General features: G+C 36.4%; 1 protein-coding gene across 7 annotated transcripts in view; it reads left to right on the top strand.

Annotated features, from left to right (window-relative positions):
• The window catches only part of DMTF1 (cyclin D binding myb like transcription factor 1), a 41,204-nt gene that overhangs the window by 23,134 nt on the left and 1,510 nt on the right, over nt 1-16,560 (top strand). For 5 of the 7 annotated variants that reach the window (XM_032484073.1, XM_032484075.1, XM_032484078.1 and 2 more), the window contains 10 exons: nt 1,884-2,041; nt 3,230-3,262; nt 4,152-4,261; nt 6,461-6,689; nt 7,867-8,018; nt 9,315-9,575; nt 12,175-12,260; nt 14,747-14,902; nt 15,434-15,811; nt 16,407-16,554. In XM_032484073.1, the coding sequence (XP_032339964.1) occupies nt 1,884-2,041; nt 3,230-3,262; nt 4,152-4,261; nt 6,461-6,689; nt 7,867-8,018; nt 9,315-9,575; nt 12,175-12,260; nt 14,747-14,902; nt 15,434-15,811; nt 16,407-16,554 (1,711 nt within the window). The remainder of the gene's footprint in view (nt 1-1,883; nt 2,042-3,229; nt 3,263-4,151; nt 4,262-6,460; nt 6,690-7,866; nt 8,019-9,314; nt 9,576-12,174; nt 12,261-14,746; nt 14,903-15,433; nt 15,812-16,406; nt 16,555-16,560) is intronic. The other 2 variants (XM_032484077.1, XM_032484079.1) reach the window with 2 other exon arrangements.

The raw sequence follows: 16,560 nt of genomic DNA, 5'->3' as shown, positions 1-16,560 counted from the left end.
GTTACTGGTTTGTTTTTGTTTTGTTTTGTATAGATGCCAGTTGTCCCAGCATCATTAGGGAAGGTCAGTCTTTTCCCAGTCTACAGTGTCCATTTTGTCCTAACTCAAACTTCCACAAATTTGTTTCTAGGTTTTCTTATTTATTCCTAGGTTCTGTTTGTTGATACCTACACTAGTACAGCACCATCTTCAGAAGCCCCAGTATTTGATGGGGCATGTCTCTTTGTGAGTGTCTTGGTTGTTCTTGGCCCTTTGCTCTTCCATTATAAATTTGGAATCAGCTTGCAAAGAATGGAAAACTGTTAGAATTTTTATTGGACTGAATCTGCATCAATTTGAGGGGAATTAACACCTTTACATTCTGGTTTCCTATTGAAGAACATTTTATAGCTGTCTGTTTTAGTTCCTCTTTAATGTGTTTTGATAGTTTTATGTTTTCCTCTGTAAAGGAATTGCATAACCTGCCTGAGATTTAGTCCTAATGCTTTTTTAATTTTGATGCAATTATAAGTGAGAATTTTAAGTTTTTTTTATGAGCTTTGTATTGAAATACCAATGTATTGAAATACAGATGACTTTACTGATTTTGCAACCAGTATCCTTGCTAAATACTTATGAATAATTTTTTCATAGATTTTTGGGTTTCTACATATATAACAGCTAGATGGTTCTTTTCCAATCTTTATGCTTTTTTTTAAATTGAGGTATAGTTGATGTACAATATTACATAAGTTTCAGATGTACAACATAGTGATGCACAGTATTTAAAGGTTATACTCCATTTATATTTATTACAGTCTTTATGCTTTTTGAATGTTGGATTTAAGAATGCTCTTTCCACACCTATTGAGAATTTACTCTTTTTCCCATGAACCTACTCATGTGATTAATAACTAATATTTTTTAAATTAATACAAACTTGTATTCCTGGGATAAGCTTACTTTTTGCATTGATTGTTAACCTTTTTATACATTGCTGTGTTCAGTGTGCAAAATATTTTGAGGATTTGGGGGATCTCTTTCAATGAATGAGCTTGGCCTGAAGAATCTTTTCTGAAACTCTTCTTGTCTGGTTTTGCTATTGAGGGACATGCTAGCCTGATAAAATGAATGAGGAATTGTCCTTCCTTTTATCTGTAGTCTAGGATAGTTTTAAATCAGAATTGTGTTTCTCTTAATTGTTTGGTAAGGATTTACCTGTAAAGTCATCTTGGCCTGGTGTTTTCATTGTGGGAAAATTATTGATAACTGATTAAATTTTGTTAACGGTCTGTGCTTATTAGATTTCTTTCTCTTCCTGAGTCACTTTTGGTAAGTTGACTTTTTCTAGGAATTTATCCATTTTATGTAAGTTTTCAAATTTATTGCCATAAAATTTTCCTAATATTCAACTGTCTAATCTCTGTGGCATCTCTACTTAGGCTCCATTTTTTATTTCTCATATTGTTTTGCCCTTTTTTTTTTTTTTTAAGTTTTGCCATAAGTTTATCTTGTATTTTATTTAGTCTCATGGATCTTTTCAAAGACGCAATTTTTAGTATTGCTTATCCTTTCTATTCTTGATTTCACTGAATTAATTTTGTCCTTATGACTTTCTTCTTTTTCTACTTCCTTTAGATTTAATTTTTTATAATTTTAAAAGGGGTTGTCAGGACTTGACTTTATTGAATTATTATATGCAACTTATTTTTGGAATATTTAAGTATTGTTTTATTATCTCGCAACATTTTAAAGTTTGTATTTTACTTATTAATGAGTTATCAGTGTTATTTTTCTAAATGCCATTGATGATTTTAACATTAAAAACCATCTTTTAAAAAGCATAGTATATCCATATGCATTTTATCAGAAATCCCTAAATCAAAGAAATGTAACCCATTTAGGCACGCGGAATTAAAGATGCTACAGAAATCATCTTTGAGATGTCAAAAGACGAAAGAAAAGATTTCTACAGGACTATAGCATGGGGTCTGAACCGGCCTTTGTTTGCAGTTTATAGAAGAGTGCTTCGCATGTATGATGACAGAAACCATGTGGGAAAGTATGAAAACTTGTAATGCTGCATGTTTTCATGTAATTTAGGGGAAATACTAAGAACTGTCTTTTTTTTCTTTAAATAAAATTATGATCAAAGGCTTAATTGGAGACAGTTATGAATTACTGTTGAGTGATGTTAATATTTTTATTCTCCAGGTCCATGTTGTGAATACTCATTACAATAAGGTCTCTTTTAGAAAATAGAGTCTAAATTACCTTATACAGGTTTAAGACTTAGCTGACTTAACACATCAAAGTCCTCTTTGTAGTAAAGTAGCATTTTTAAAAAGTGTAATAATAGTGGTTAAAGATTTAGGAGTGTGCACACAACACTGTAAACTTATTATAAAACAATAAAAAATGTTTGAAAAAAAGATTTAGGAGTGTGAAAAGAACTCTAAATTCATTGGTAACATTTTTTCCTATTCATTTTTATAGTATAACATTTCCTAGGTCAGTGATTTTTTTTTTAAGATAAAACCAGAGTGGAAAATAACTAAATTTCTGGATACAATGCATGCATATCTATTACAGATAACATTTATGGGAAGCCATTACATCTTCAGTGCAGTGATAATACAGTGTTGACATATTTTAAATTTCTCTTTGGGAGTTTTAGGTGGTAGTATTATGCCTTGCTAGATACGGCTTTTAAAAAGAACATTGCATTGGCTGTATTGAGTACTTGCCCACCAAAAAAAGTTTTTACATTGGAGCAAGAGAATGACAGATGTCCATGCATGGGTAGAGGAAATAAAGAGAACTTAAAATTTTCCAGTGACTTGTAAGAATTGACCACAGATTCTCTTTTTACCTCCAGTTTACAGTGTCATCTATAAGTCTTTCAGAATATCTCTGATATTAGAGTACCTATCCCTAACTTGAAATAACCCAGCAGTTAGGTGGCATTGGAACAAATATGTTTTAAATGTTGGATTTTCCTAGAGAAAATTGTTGTAGTGCTCACTTTTATTATAACTAAAAGTATTTGTAGTTTTTTTCTTTTTAAGAAGAAAACAGAAGCATTAATTTTAATTTTTATTAATCTACTTTGAAATTGGTTACTTTTAAAATATTTTCAGTATGCTAAGTGACTTAACATTTGGCTTCCTAAGTGAAATTCTGATTTTTATTAAGCTTTTTAGCATTCTTTGTTTTAATTACTCTTTTTAAAATTTCTTTAAATTTCTAGATATACACCTGAGGAAATTGAAAAGCTCAAGGAGTAAGTTTAAAATTTTTCTCATTGATTCTGAGAGTTGGGTTTGATTTTTTTTTTTTAAATCTTGTGTTTTTTTAAGTGTAACTTTGAAAATGTAAAGAGATTGGTAGACTGATATAATTTAATCCTGCTTTTAAGCATGATTGACCATATAAAGAACTTACCAGATCCATATATGCACAAAGTAGCCATGCCCATAAATTTAGTCTTCTTTTGTTGCCTGTTACCAAATGAAATGCATCCTAAGACCACTAACAGGGGTTACAAGAGATTAGATGGCCATTCTTAGTAGTCTACAGACTAAATCTGGGGACCTTGCATACCAGTATCAAAACTACTGTTGTGCTACATGGCTTAGTTTGCATGGTGAGTTGGCAGATGTTTTCCTGAATGTCTGGACTGACTCTACCTCATAAAGGCTGTTTTGCAGGAAACATAATTTGGGGACCATAAAGTATGGGTTAATGAATTATATGGATTGTGAGAAAAAATGGAAAGCTGATCCTGTTTATGATGAGGAGGACTTGTGAAACTTTTTCAGACGTCTAAGAAGAGCTTGTTAGGAGTGCTCAAAAGGGAAAAATCTGGGGATTGCCTGGGAGATTATGTCATATTAACCTGAGGGGAAATTTGGTCTTTTTTGAACACATATCCAAGTTACTTATTTCTTCTCTGACCCAGGAAAAAGGCAATTGCTGCCTGTTTTTTTTTCACCCACAGACAACTGTGGACCCCAAAAAAAGGCCACACTTTCAAACTTTGGCTCTCAAAGTATTGCTGCCCACAACTTCCAAACCAGTCAAATGGGAAGAAGAAGAATGAAGAATAAATGATGAAATTAAAAGGGAGAAAACAGTTGAACCCAATGCTGATTGGCAGACTCTTGTTTTAGGCTCCGGATAAAGCATGGCAATGACTGGGCAACAATAGGGGCGGCGCTAGGAAGGAGCGCATCTTCCGTCAAAGATCGGTGCCGACTCATGAAGGACACTTGCAACACAGGTACTGTGAGTGCTGCTGGCAGAGTTTTTTTGTCACCATTTAAGCTTACTGCCTCTTTAGAAACTGCTTTCTCTTCTGTTATGGAAAGAGATTTGCCATTCACTATAGTTCGGATTTTATTTTCTGGTGTCCTTTTATCTTCAGATAGACTCAACTAATCCTTTATTTTTGTGCTTTGTGTAAGTACAGTGACTTTGTTCACAGGGACACATCTCAGTTTCAAAGGTTTTAGGTCTAGCATCTTTCCATTTGTAGCAATTCAAAACTGCTCCAGTTGGGAAAGTACTTTTCAGTCTTTACAGGTATTTTTAAGACATATATATATATGCAGAAAGTAACTTTAATTCAAGCCCATCTAACTGTTGAACTTACATTGGCAACAGCTCATCAATTCATATTTATGAAAAAATTTAGTTCCAGGCAGATCCCAACTTAGGAAGAAACTGTGTTCCAAAGGTTTGTATATTTTTCCATAGAAAACACTTACGATTGATGTTTGTCCCCAGGCCAGACCATGAATGCCTAATTAACTGTTAATGTACATATGGGTACTGATTTGATGATACTGTTAAACCTAAACTTTGTGACCAACAACAGTATTCATGCTTCGCCACCAAATTTCACTTGACCTCTCTGAGCCTCAGTTTACTCTGTAAAATGAAGAAGTTAGAGTAGATTATCTCATAGTTTTTTTTTAAGCCCGAATGTTGTCTGAAGGATCTACAAACTGTGCTCAGTCTTTCAATTAGAAAAATAGTTCTTAAGCTAAGTTTGAGCTTCCAGGGAATTTATTTTCTGTCCTCACCCCCTACCCTGCTAAAGTGGAATCAGGAATGTTTCCTGCTTAACCACTCCACCTGTACTATTACCTCCAAGGCAGTGAGAACATAAATTCCATCAACCCTGTTATTCTGTGGTGAGTGGACAGCTTAATGAACGGAGCAGGAATGGAAGCCTTAGATTTACGATGGGACCCCAGGGGTTCATGTAAGACACTGTGAGTTTAGAACCCCTTTTGTTAGCATAATATGGAAAATCACTGTGCTATTCCCTGATTGCCAACCTGAAAGGGTGACCTGCCTGTTAACTTCCCTTTCTGCTCCTTGTTTCTAATCAGGAGTTTTCTCTTTGGAGCACACCACAAGAGAGCAGTCTGAGTTTCCTCTTCCTTTTTTGCCATGTTAAAATCGGAGAGTAGGATGTTGTCTTGAATCCCTGGTATCCAGAACTGTGCCTAGCACGTCGTAGACTTTCAGTAAATACTTGTTGAATGAATCCCTGAAAGGCAAGCACACTGCCTTTTTGAATTTTCTAGAAGTTTTCAGCTACTACAAACAAAATGGAAGCAGAAGTGGAAGACATTTTTTAAAGGTTTTTTTTTTTCCTGTTTTTCTACTCACGCTTTTTAAGAAAAAGACAACATGTGATATTATTAGTGGGTTTACGGGTTCAAAAAAACTGGAATAGAAATACGTGTGAATACCAGTCTCAGATTTATATTTTATCACAGTAGCTTGGAGTTGGGACAGTGGGGAAAAGAGATGTGTATAAACCTAGTTTCTGTTTTTACTGAAATGGGTAGGAAGGCCTAGGTGTTACTTTACTTGTCCCTCCTTGTTCATTCTTGTAAGTAATGGTCTCTGTTGAGCTTATTGCTTCACTTCTGCAGAGCAGGGAATCTTAGGTGGGACTAAGAAAAAGGTATGAGAGGGGAGGGTGTAGCTCAGTGGTAGAATGTGTGCTTAGCATGCATGAGATCCTGGGTTCAATCTCCAGTACCTCCATTAAAAATTAAACCTTAATCCCCCCAAAAAATTTTTTTAAAAAAGAAAAAAATAAAATAGAAGAAGGTATAAGTTTCTGTGTCCATCAGGCCATCAATGGAAAGCTTCCAAGTTAGGACTTAGTGTAACTTGAGAGAATATAATTCTTTCTAGCTATGTTTTGGGTAGTTTTTTTCCCTTAAAGAGTGAGTCTGTGCTTTCTGTTAGGATTCTGTATTTTCTTTGGTAGTACTAAAGTACATTCACTGGGATAGTAGAATGTAATGTCTTAGTAGGTTTCCACATGAGGGTTGTTCAGAAATAATTTTAATACTACTGCATACTTCTCATCAGGCCTTGGAAATGCAAGGCTGAATCTGACTCGTAGAATGAGGAGAAGGTAGCAGTAGTAGTCTGGATGATTGCCTTCTTTCAGGGAAATGGACAGAAGAAGAAGAAAAGAGACTTGCCGAGGTGGTTCATGAATTGACAAGCACTGAGCCAGGTGACATAGTCACTCAAGGTGTGTCTTGGGCAGCTGTGGCGGAACGAGTGGGTACCCGCTCAGAAAAGCAGTGTCGTTCTAAATGGCTCAACTACCTGAACTGGAAACAGAGTGGAGGTACTGAGTGGACCAAGGAAGATGAGATCAATCTCATCCTCAGGTTTGTGTCCTAAATCTTTTAATGACAATAGCTGCCTGATTGCTGCAGATGTCTTGATTTTCCTCTTCTGGTTTCCCTGGATGTCTAATGTCTGAAAAGCATCCTTTCCATAGAGAGCCACTGTTTAAAATCCTGGGTATTTCATATTGAGCTCTTTTATGTTTTGTTATGTGTTTGTTCCTTTTTAGTGGATTTAGTTCTCATGTAAAGTGCCAGATTGAAGGCGTGGAGACTGAAGTCCTCTCTCCGTATCCACAGAACAGGCAGCGGCAGTGCAGCTTTTCCACTGCCCACCAGTGTGCCTCAGTCCTGGCCGAGAGGGACCATGTTAAGGGTGAGAGGGCTGTCAGTCTCCATGCCCTCCAATCTTTGGCTACTGTGTGAAGATTGCCCGGTCTACAGTTACCCCACACCTTCAGGCTGGACCAAATTAGACATTTCCATTTCATACAGATCCAAAAACAGCTTTAAGGTAATAATTCCAAGCTTATTTTTTAAATTAGTTGGTTTAACCATTAACACTCTGACTCATGGGCAAAAATACCAGCAGGGAAGTATCTGAGACACTGAAGTAGTAGAAGCTGTGTCTGTGGTTACTCCCTACTGCAAATCAAAATCATGACAGTTAAGCTAGAAAACGAGTAAACCGTTAAAACCCCAAATTTAGTTGCACCGTTTTGTGTTTGTTGGGTTGCTGCCCAAATATTATTTGTGTCTTTTTATCACTTTGTTTTGGGTTTTGTTTTTAATACAGTTTTTTCCAACCAGTCATCTTTATAGTTCCTAAGTATTTTTATTTATTTTACAAATGGAAAAGCTCAGATCTAGGCAATGACACACTGTAAAACACTGTAGAACACTGCACAGCTAATAAACCTGTTGTTATCCTTTTCTAACCTATAGCTCTTCCCTTTCCTTCACGGTGCTTCATCTGGTTCTAACCCTTCATGGTTCCACCCTTGGTTGTACCATTAACAAAAGGCTGTTGCTGTGATATTTCATAGCTCTTAGCTCTGGAAGCAGGTCTGCAGTCCTGGAACCCTTTCCCATGTACCTGAACAGCATCTCAGTGACATAACCTGCCAGTCCCTTTACTTCTAGTGCCATTACATGTATTCAGAGGACGGTTCTCGTGGAGAAATAAACATCCAACCAATGCTTATTTTGTAACTTGTAGGATAGCAGAGCTTGATGTAGCTGATGAAAATGACATAAACTGGGATCTGTTAGCGGAGGGATGGAGCAGTGTCCGTTCACCACAGTGGCTTCGAAGTAAATGGTGGACCATCAAAAGGCAAATTGCAAACCATAAGGATGTTTCGTTCCCTGGTAATGTATTTTTTTTGCTTCTTAAGTCCTTCCCTTCTCTTATACTTAATTCTCAGGAATTAGAGGTTAGAAGTTCTTTGCCTCAACTAAAGAGATAATCATAGTAGATTTTCACTTCAACCTCTGCCCTATTTCTTGGGGTAAACTGTCTTCCCTCGAGAAGATAGTTTGTAATTCTAGAAGCAGCAAAGATGAAAATATACACATTTACACACATTCTTGTTCTCTCACATAAACTACAAAGAGGAAATTGATTTTACATACATATTTTCATTGTATACAGATGTGTATCTAGAAACTTAAGTTTAAATCAACTTTCATGAATTGAATAATTTCAAATATCTTAAGTGGGTTTGTGATTTAGAGAAATTCTGTGGTGATTTATTTGTACAACAAAGGCTCTGTAAGTTTCTAATTTTATTTATTATGTAAATCTAGATATCTTAAGTTAGGTTTGCTTAGAAGTGAGATACAGCATACTTTCCACTTCACCAACTGCTTTGCACTCAGGCACTGATCTAAGCTGTACAGTCTGATTTAGGTTGTCACATTCACTCCGCTTGGTACAGTGCTCCAGCTTGCATTTTTGCCAAGGAAAACTAAATGCTGAGGAACTTTGGCTTGATGAAAATGTGTTGTTGTTTTTTTTCTTTAATTAAATACAGAGTTATAAATTTATTTTAAATTTTAAAAATTATAAATTCTGGTAAAACCAGAAGAGTGAATGAATACCAGTGTAACATGAACCCAGCCAGACTGCAGCATCATCTGAGAGGACTGATGTAGCTTATCATGATTAGTAGAGGAGTTGCCTTTCCTGTACAGGAACTCAGGGTGGTTGCATATTACCCTTTGGATAAAGTCAGCTGCTACTATGGAGTTGTGAGTTAGACTCATAGCCAATTGATTATGCTCTCGTAATGGCTAAACAGTTAAGTACCCTCTGAGCCCTTGGGGTTGGGGGAAGCACGCTATTCACTAAAAAAACGAAAATAAGCTACTTACCATTACCAGTATTCTTCCTAAATAATAAGAATTTTATCAAGAAGCTCTAGGACATAGAATATGTCTTATTTCTATGTTTCTCACAGTAGCTGTTAATGCATGGCAAGAACAGTATTATGTTATGAACCTTTTAAATATGTTTTGATGGATAACATTTCCAAAACTTTCCATATAGGTTATAGTTTTAAAATACTTTTGTTATTGTGGTAAGATCTCACATCCAGTATACAATTATTTATTCCAACTACTTTCCCTCCTTACCCCCCCCCCCCCACCTCCCTTGCTGCTTAGATGGTGGTGTCGGAGAATCAATGTTCTTTTTGTCTACCCATCTCCCTTCAGTCTTGATAAAAGGTCTTAAACAGTTACATGAGAATCAAAAAAACAACCCAACGCTTTTGGAGACTAAATCAGGATCTGGAGTTCCAAACAGTAATTCCAATTCCAGTGTACAGCATGTTCAGATCAGAGTCGCCCGCTTGGAAGACAGTACAGCCATCTCTCCAAGCCCTATGACAGCCTTGCAGATTCCAGTCCAGATCACCCATGTCTGTAAGTGTTTGAACCTCAAGACTCTTTACTATTTGAGATGTAGTTAATGGCTCTGACACATTTCAGTCTTCCAGAATGTTGATAGAAATGTATCCAAGTTGAAGAATTAAAGGCGATCTATTATTTTTTTTGTTCAGTAGCTTGATTAATATTTGCACAAAGGATGAATATGTGACAGGAAAGACTGTTGACCAACTGCCCAGCCATTATAAACCATTTAAGTCATCCTACTTTTTAGATGTTATAATTATTGATTAATAGAAACTACCTAAAATACGGTCAGTTGAGCAAGGAAATAAGAGTCCCTAAGGTGGCACATCATTTGTAGTAATTCACCAGAAGATACACAAATGAGGAACGGATTTGAGGTGGTATGTAGAAGAAAGGAGTTTTGGTGAGGTTGAAAATGATTTTCTTTAGGGAGTAAAGAGCCAGTTTCCTATGGGATCTGTTTGTTTACCCCTGTCTTTCCCTTAGCCTCTGGCATTTTTTATGCTTAATGAGATTAGGAGAATCCAGTGATTGATAATAGGGAAAGGAAATTTATTTCCTGAGGCCTAAGCCTGGTTGATCTTTCTGCATTTTTTCCATTATAGAGGTACAGAAATGGAATGAGAATTAAATTCTCAGAACCGTATTATTTTTCCCTTTAACCTCACTTTTTTCCCCTACATGTTACTTGCCCATGGAAAAGTCATTGCCAAGAGTATGTATCAGTCACTGGGTGTTACTCTCAACCGGGTGATTACTGGCATTTTGAGTGGGAGAGTTCTCTATTGGCAGGGATGTCCTATACATTACAGGATGCTCAGGGTCCTCTGACCTCACGCACAAAATGCTAACAGTGCTTTCCAGTTGATGGCAAATACAAACACCCTACACATTTTCAGATGTACCCTGTGATCCCGTTTGAGAATCACTGGGCTACTTATTAGTGTTATTAACACTGTATTTCTGTGCATGCAATGACTGTCAAAGTTACACCGTAAAGATGTTTAATTATGCTTGTCTTATTCTTAAAGTTTTAATTTAAATTTGGTTATTTATTTTAGTTTTCTACCAGTGTAATAAAGCATGAAGAATTTATTTTCTTTTGCCTTGCTTGTTTTGTTGTATAGTCTTGAGAATTGCAAAGCAACTGAAATTACTAGCCCACCATAAATATTAGAACTGCTGTTGTCTAAAAATTAATTGTGCGTGCAGAATGTTACAAGTTTTCTTGGCTATTGGGTTGAAAATACTTACTGGAAAAGTAACATGTTTTATAAATAGTACCTTAATATTCATTCACAGCATGACTTTTTAAAAAAATATTTAGAATAATTTTATTGCTTGCAGCAAGAAATGTGAGTATAGTAAGAGTTTTACAACACACCCATTAGTCTTGGCATTTGGTCTAAAATCTCATGCTTCTTTCTTCCTTTAGGTTAGAGGTCAGGGATTAACTTAAGGGCCAGAACAGTAAATATGAATATGTTACGGTTAGCAGGCCACATAGATCTTTATAGACTCTTCTGTTTTGTTTTTAAACAATCCTTTAAAAATATAAAAACCATTCTTAGCCTTGAGCTACATTTGTCCCTGGCCATAATTCGCTTATCTTTGGTTTAGGTTATTTATCTGGAATCACTTCAAATTATTCTAGGTATGATCTTAAGAATCCATTAAATAGTAAGAGAAATAACATGAATCAAGTGCATTTTTTTTAAACTGAGTAGTATAGTCAGAATACAATAAACTAACAATAAACATCATACTTTAAGAGTCTATTCCAAGTCATTTTTTCACATGGATTTACCACAGGTGTGACTAAAAGCACCAAAAGCGATCACATTTCTTCTAGTTATTTATAACCTTGAGCAGACACTAATCAAGTCTGAGCCTCAGTTGACATATCTGTGAAGAGATTATGCTGTTGCTCTCTAAAGTGCTGTTCAGTTTCCTAATGTGGTCATCTGAAATACTATATATATTGCATGTTTTGGATCCTCACAACAACTATATGAAGTAGACAGGACAGATAGTCACTGAACATTAGCTTGGGTTAAAGTAAGTTATCTGCCCAGTTTACATTGCCGGAAGTAATGTCACTTGAACTAAAGCCTAGTGTTCTTGGACTCATTCCAGACATCAATATTGCTTCCCAGAAGGCCCAGGGAAGTGTATTTTTTATCAAGCTCCTATCTCTTTGCAAGTCAGCCTTAGTGTATTCCTCTTAATCCCTAACATTTGAAATATTTTATGATCTGTACCAGGGATGAACAAATACTGTCTCTGTCACAGCTACTCAACTATGCCCTTGTAGTACCAAAGCAACCATAGGAAATGTATAAACAGGCATGGCATGTGTTCCTGTAATAGCTTATTTATAAAAACTGGTGGGGGGCTGGATTTGGCTATGGGTCATAGTTGGCCAACCCCGATCTATGCCATCTCAGACAAATACATTCGATTTCTTACTTCTCCAAAGAAATTTAAATAACTTCAGGTTTTCAGGCAAATTATTCAGATGATGAGATTGCCTTCATAATTAATTGAGTACATTAAGGAAATTTAAATTTACAAAGTATTTTTTTTATTGTCCTTGTTTTAACCGCAGCTTCAGCAGACTCCCCTGCTGCTACTGTTGACTCGGAAACAATAACACTAAACAGTGGGACACTACAGACGTTTGAGATTCTTCCAGTGAGTAACACTTTACAAAGTAGATATTAGCCATTTTATGCATAAGAAGGATCAGTTGGTATCAGTTTTAGAAATGTTATATAAGCAAATGGAATAAGAAAATCAATGTGATTGGTATTAAATGTAACTATACCTGTGATTTTGAAAGCCAGATGGTTAGAAAACAACATAAATCAGACTTCCACCTTTAAAACTTAGTCTTTTTAAAATCTGTATAGAAGTCTGTAATATGTTCTTTTTATAGATGAAAATGGCAGTGCTAACAAGTAGGGTACATGCTATATGTATTTGTATTGAGTCATAAATATATACCCCAAAAGTTCATATTGGTTATTTGAGGAAGGTTTATATAGAATGAATTACTAACGACATTCATTTAGTAAACCCTGCACTAGCCATTGGTGATACTGATTTTAAAAGTCCCAGTCCTAAATGGTATAGCCACTTTGGCAAAGAATCTTGCGTCCCTAAAAAAGTTAAACATATAGTTACCGTATGACCCACCAATTCTAATCCCAGGAATACCTAGGAAAAATGAAAATGTATGTCCACATAAAAACTTGTATATGAATGTTCATATTCATAAAAACTAAAAGTAGAAACAACCCAAACATCCATCCACTGATAAATGGGTAAATAAAATATGCTATAGCCATACAAATGACTGTTCTGCAGTAAAAAAGAATTAAGTACTGCTACATGTTACAACAAGGATGAACCTTGAAAACATGCTAAGTGAAAGAAATCAGACACAAAATACCAGACTGTATAGCTCCCATTTACTTGAAATGTCCCAAACAGGCAAATCTGTGTAGACAGAAAGTAGACAGTGGTTAACTGTGCTAAGAAGTTTTGGGGAGAAATGGAACATGACTGATAATTTGAATGCAGTTTCTTTTCGGGGTGATGGAAATTGAAAAGTCCCACTTCTTTCCCTGCTTTCTAAAACAGGTAAACCCAGCATTATTAGCTCATTTTTTCATGAAGAAAATATGAAACAAATTTTATTGGAATTATGTCAAGATGTATTTACTGTGAAGAATGTAAGAGGTATTAATGCAAGAGGTTATTTATCCTGTCCACAGCCAGATCTCAAAACAATGGCCAACATAGCAAAAGGTTCTCTTTTGAACAGCTTCGGAACTTGCTACTAGCTGCTTGCTTAACCTAAGCCTCAGTTTCCTAATCCAGTGGTCTCCAGAATAGTGATGTATAAGATAGCTATTTGTCACAGATAGAAAACAACTTCGTTTTACCTTTTTTGCCACTACCTAACCCCTTGCCAAATAAACAATATATACATATATATCTGGGGTGTATGTTCTGGTTTTCACTTATCAGGTCACAGTCAAATACTTAGAGACTTTTGTCCTAATTCATTAATAAAGCATAATAGTGCCTCAGCTTCAAAAAATTATGAGCATTAAATGTATTTAAGTATATTAAAATGCATGTATATAATATACACGTACATATAAAGTGTTTACTCCTTGATTATATGTGATTACCTTTAGGAAAACAGTCACCTTTCTCTTTCATGGAGAGGGAGGAGAAAAACCAAGTCCCCACTGGGTGCCAGGCACCATCACAATCATTTCTAATCTTCACAAACCTTTCTATGAGAGGTAGTTATTATCCCTGCTATAGCATTAAAGAAACCTAGAGTCAGTGAGTCAGTAGCCAGGAAAGCTGTTGTGGCTTAATTCCACAAAACCACGTCGGACAGAAGAACAGGCTGTATGACCTTAACCTCCAGCTCTATTTTAAATGCAGATACTTTGCCTTTAGGGTGTTCAGATACACCAGACTCAAATTATTGTATAGAAGCTTATGGTTGTGAAAGGTGTTTTGTTTTCAATAGTTTTGGTACACTTCCATGAAAGATCTTGAAAGACAGATGTACTATCAGTTAACCAGCTTTTCAATTAGGAATTTTTTCCTTCAGCAGAACACTAATTGCTATTTCTGTACATTTTCCCTTAACACACACAAAAAAATTCCTAAAATTGTACTATGGAAGAACTCTTAAGTAAGTAAATGCTGCTGTAGTACCTTTTCAAAAATGTGAAGCTTTTTTTTTTTTTTTTAAAGCTGAGACTGCCGGTTTTTATGGGCTACAGAGAAAGAATAAACAGGGAAGACTGGTGTGCTGGGTTACAGCACTGGAAACAGTGGCTTATTTGACCATGTCCTGGACCTGAAACAAATAGCTGAGACCAGACCATAGAAATACAGGGAGTAAAGAGCAGGATAAAGGCCTTGCCTCTCTGTTAAACCTGCAGGCCGAGAAATGACTTATTAGATAAATAGTCCAGAATGTTATACTCTCCATTTTATTGCTTGCCCCTTCATGATTGGTAAGTACCTTTGTGGCTAGTAAATTAAAGTCCCCCTTCTGGGTGTAAAGCTAGACCTGATGAGCACCAAGTCTGCTTGCTCAGTAGTCTGACACACCTTTGCTGATCTTATTCTTCCTTTTCCTTAAGTCTTTCCATTTACAGCCCACTGGCACTCCAGGCACCTACCTACTTCAAACAAGCTCAAGCCAAGGCCTTCCCCTAACGCTGACTGCTAGTCCCACAGTAACGCTGACAGCTGCTGCTCCTGCTTCTCCTGAACAGATCATTGTTCACGCTTTATCCGTACGTTACCTTAAATTCCTTAATTCTTCTAGTTTCTCTAGAAAAGACTGGCTAACTGATAAGTGTCACCAGAGATGACTCATATGCTTCAATAACAATATCTTGGGGTGAGGGGGGAGATAAATTTTGAGCTCAGTTCAAGGACTTGAGTACCTATTAGGGACCAGGGTTAGTTGATAGAAAATACAGGAGCCAATACTGATGTAGTCCACTTATTTAAACAATTTTTCCTACCCGTTGTCCCAGGAGCAGTGTTTTACACGTTCACTGGGATACATCCCTCATCTCCTGTGTCTCCTTATATGAGATGGACTTACATTAGGGGAATGGGGCTAGTAAGAGAGCAGGGGGCCCCAGGAGGTAAAGGATAGGGGTCTAGAAAAACAGTGATAAGAACACTGCAGTTCCAGGGGTGAGAGGCATGGAGGGGACAATAGAGTACCACTTATAAATGTTATTTATTGTCTTTAACTTTAGTCTGGTAGGTACTTTTTCATTTTGCCATTGATTGTTTTCTTTAACATTTTATAGCCTGAACACTTGCTGAACACGAGTGACAACGTCACAGTGCAGTGTCACACACCAAGAGTCATCATTCAGACAGTTGCCACAGAGGACATCACTTCTTCCATATCCCAAGCAGAACTGACAGTGGATAGTGATATTCATTCATCTGATTTTCCTGAGCCTCCAGATGCCCTAGAAGCAGATACTTTCCCAGATGAAATTCATCAGCCTAAGATTACTATAGAGCCGTCATTTAATGATGCTCATGTATCCAAATTCAGTGACCAAAATAGCACAGAACTGATGAATAGTGTTATGGTCAGAACAGAAGAAGAAATCTCTGACACAGACCTTAAACAAGAGGACACACCCTCACCTTTAGCCCGTGCTTATGTTACTGAGGTAAGTTGCACTTAAGGAAACAGCCTTAGGTCTCAAACTTGCAGTTTGGGAAAAGCCTAGAAATCATTTGTGGAAGAGATGTCCTTCGATACCTTCCTATTTTCTTTAGACACACAAAGTGAAAACCCCTACCTGACCTCACAAGTATCCCTCAGCCAGCAGTGTGGCTCTGTCTGATCACAGTTCCTCACTAAACCCTTTCCCTGTCCACCTCCAATAGATTGAGAAATGTTTGCTGGCACCTACAGAAGGATTTTCCGGTGGGTGGTTTGTAACAGATCTTTGTGGTTCAGCTTAGGAACCTCATCCCACAGTGTGATAATAGCAGAACTGGTTTTTTGCTAGTATTTAGAGAATGAGGTTATTAGGTTATTACTTTTGTCCATTTTAAGACCTTAACTTTCAGTTTCTTTACATTCTAACTTTAAAGCAGGATAATTTTGAAAGCTAGGTCCTTTCAAACGTAAACGTGTTCAGGGACTTAAGGAAAACTAATAAGGAGTATGAGAAAGAATGTCATTTTTTTAAGTGTTTTTTTAATGGAATGAAAGATTCTTTAAATTCTATCTATATAAATATTATTATTATTATTTAGGCTTTAGAGTCTCCTACCATAGAAGAACAAGTTGATCAAACAACAATTGATGATGAAACGATACTTATAGTTCCTTCACCACATGGCTTTATCCAGACATCTGATGTTATAGACACTGAATCTGTCTTGCCTTTGACAACACTAACAGGTACTG

Source organism: Camelus ferus, chromosome 7 (assembly GCF_009834535.1).
Source record: "Camelus ferus isolate YT-003-E chromosome 7, BCGSAC_Cfer_1.0, whole genome shotgun sequence".
Classification (NCBI taxonomy): Eukaryota; Metazoa; Chordata; class Mammalia; order Artiodactyla; family Camelidae; genus Camelus; species Camelus ferus.
The sequence above is the reverse complement of the archived record's forward strand: the minus strand, read 5'-3'. Positions and strand labels throughout refer to the sequence as shown.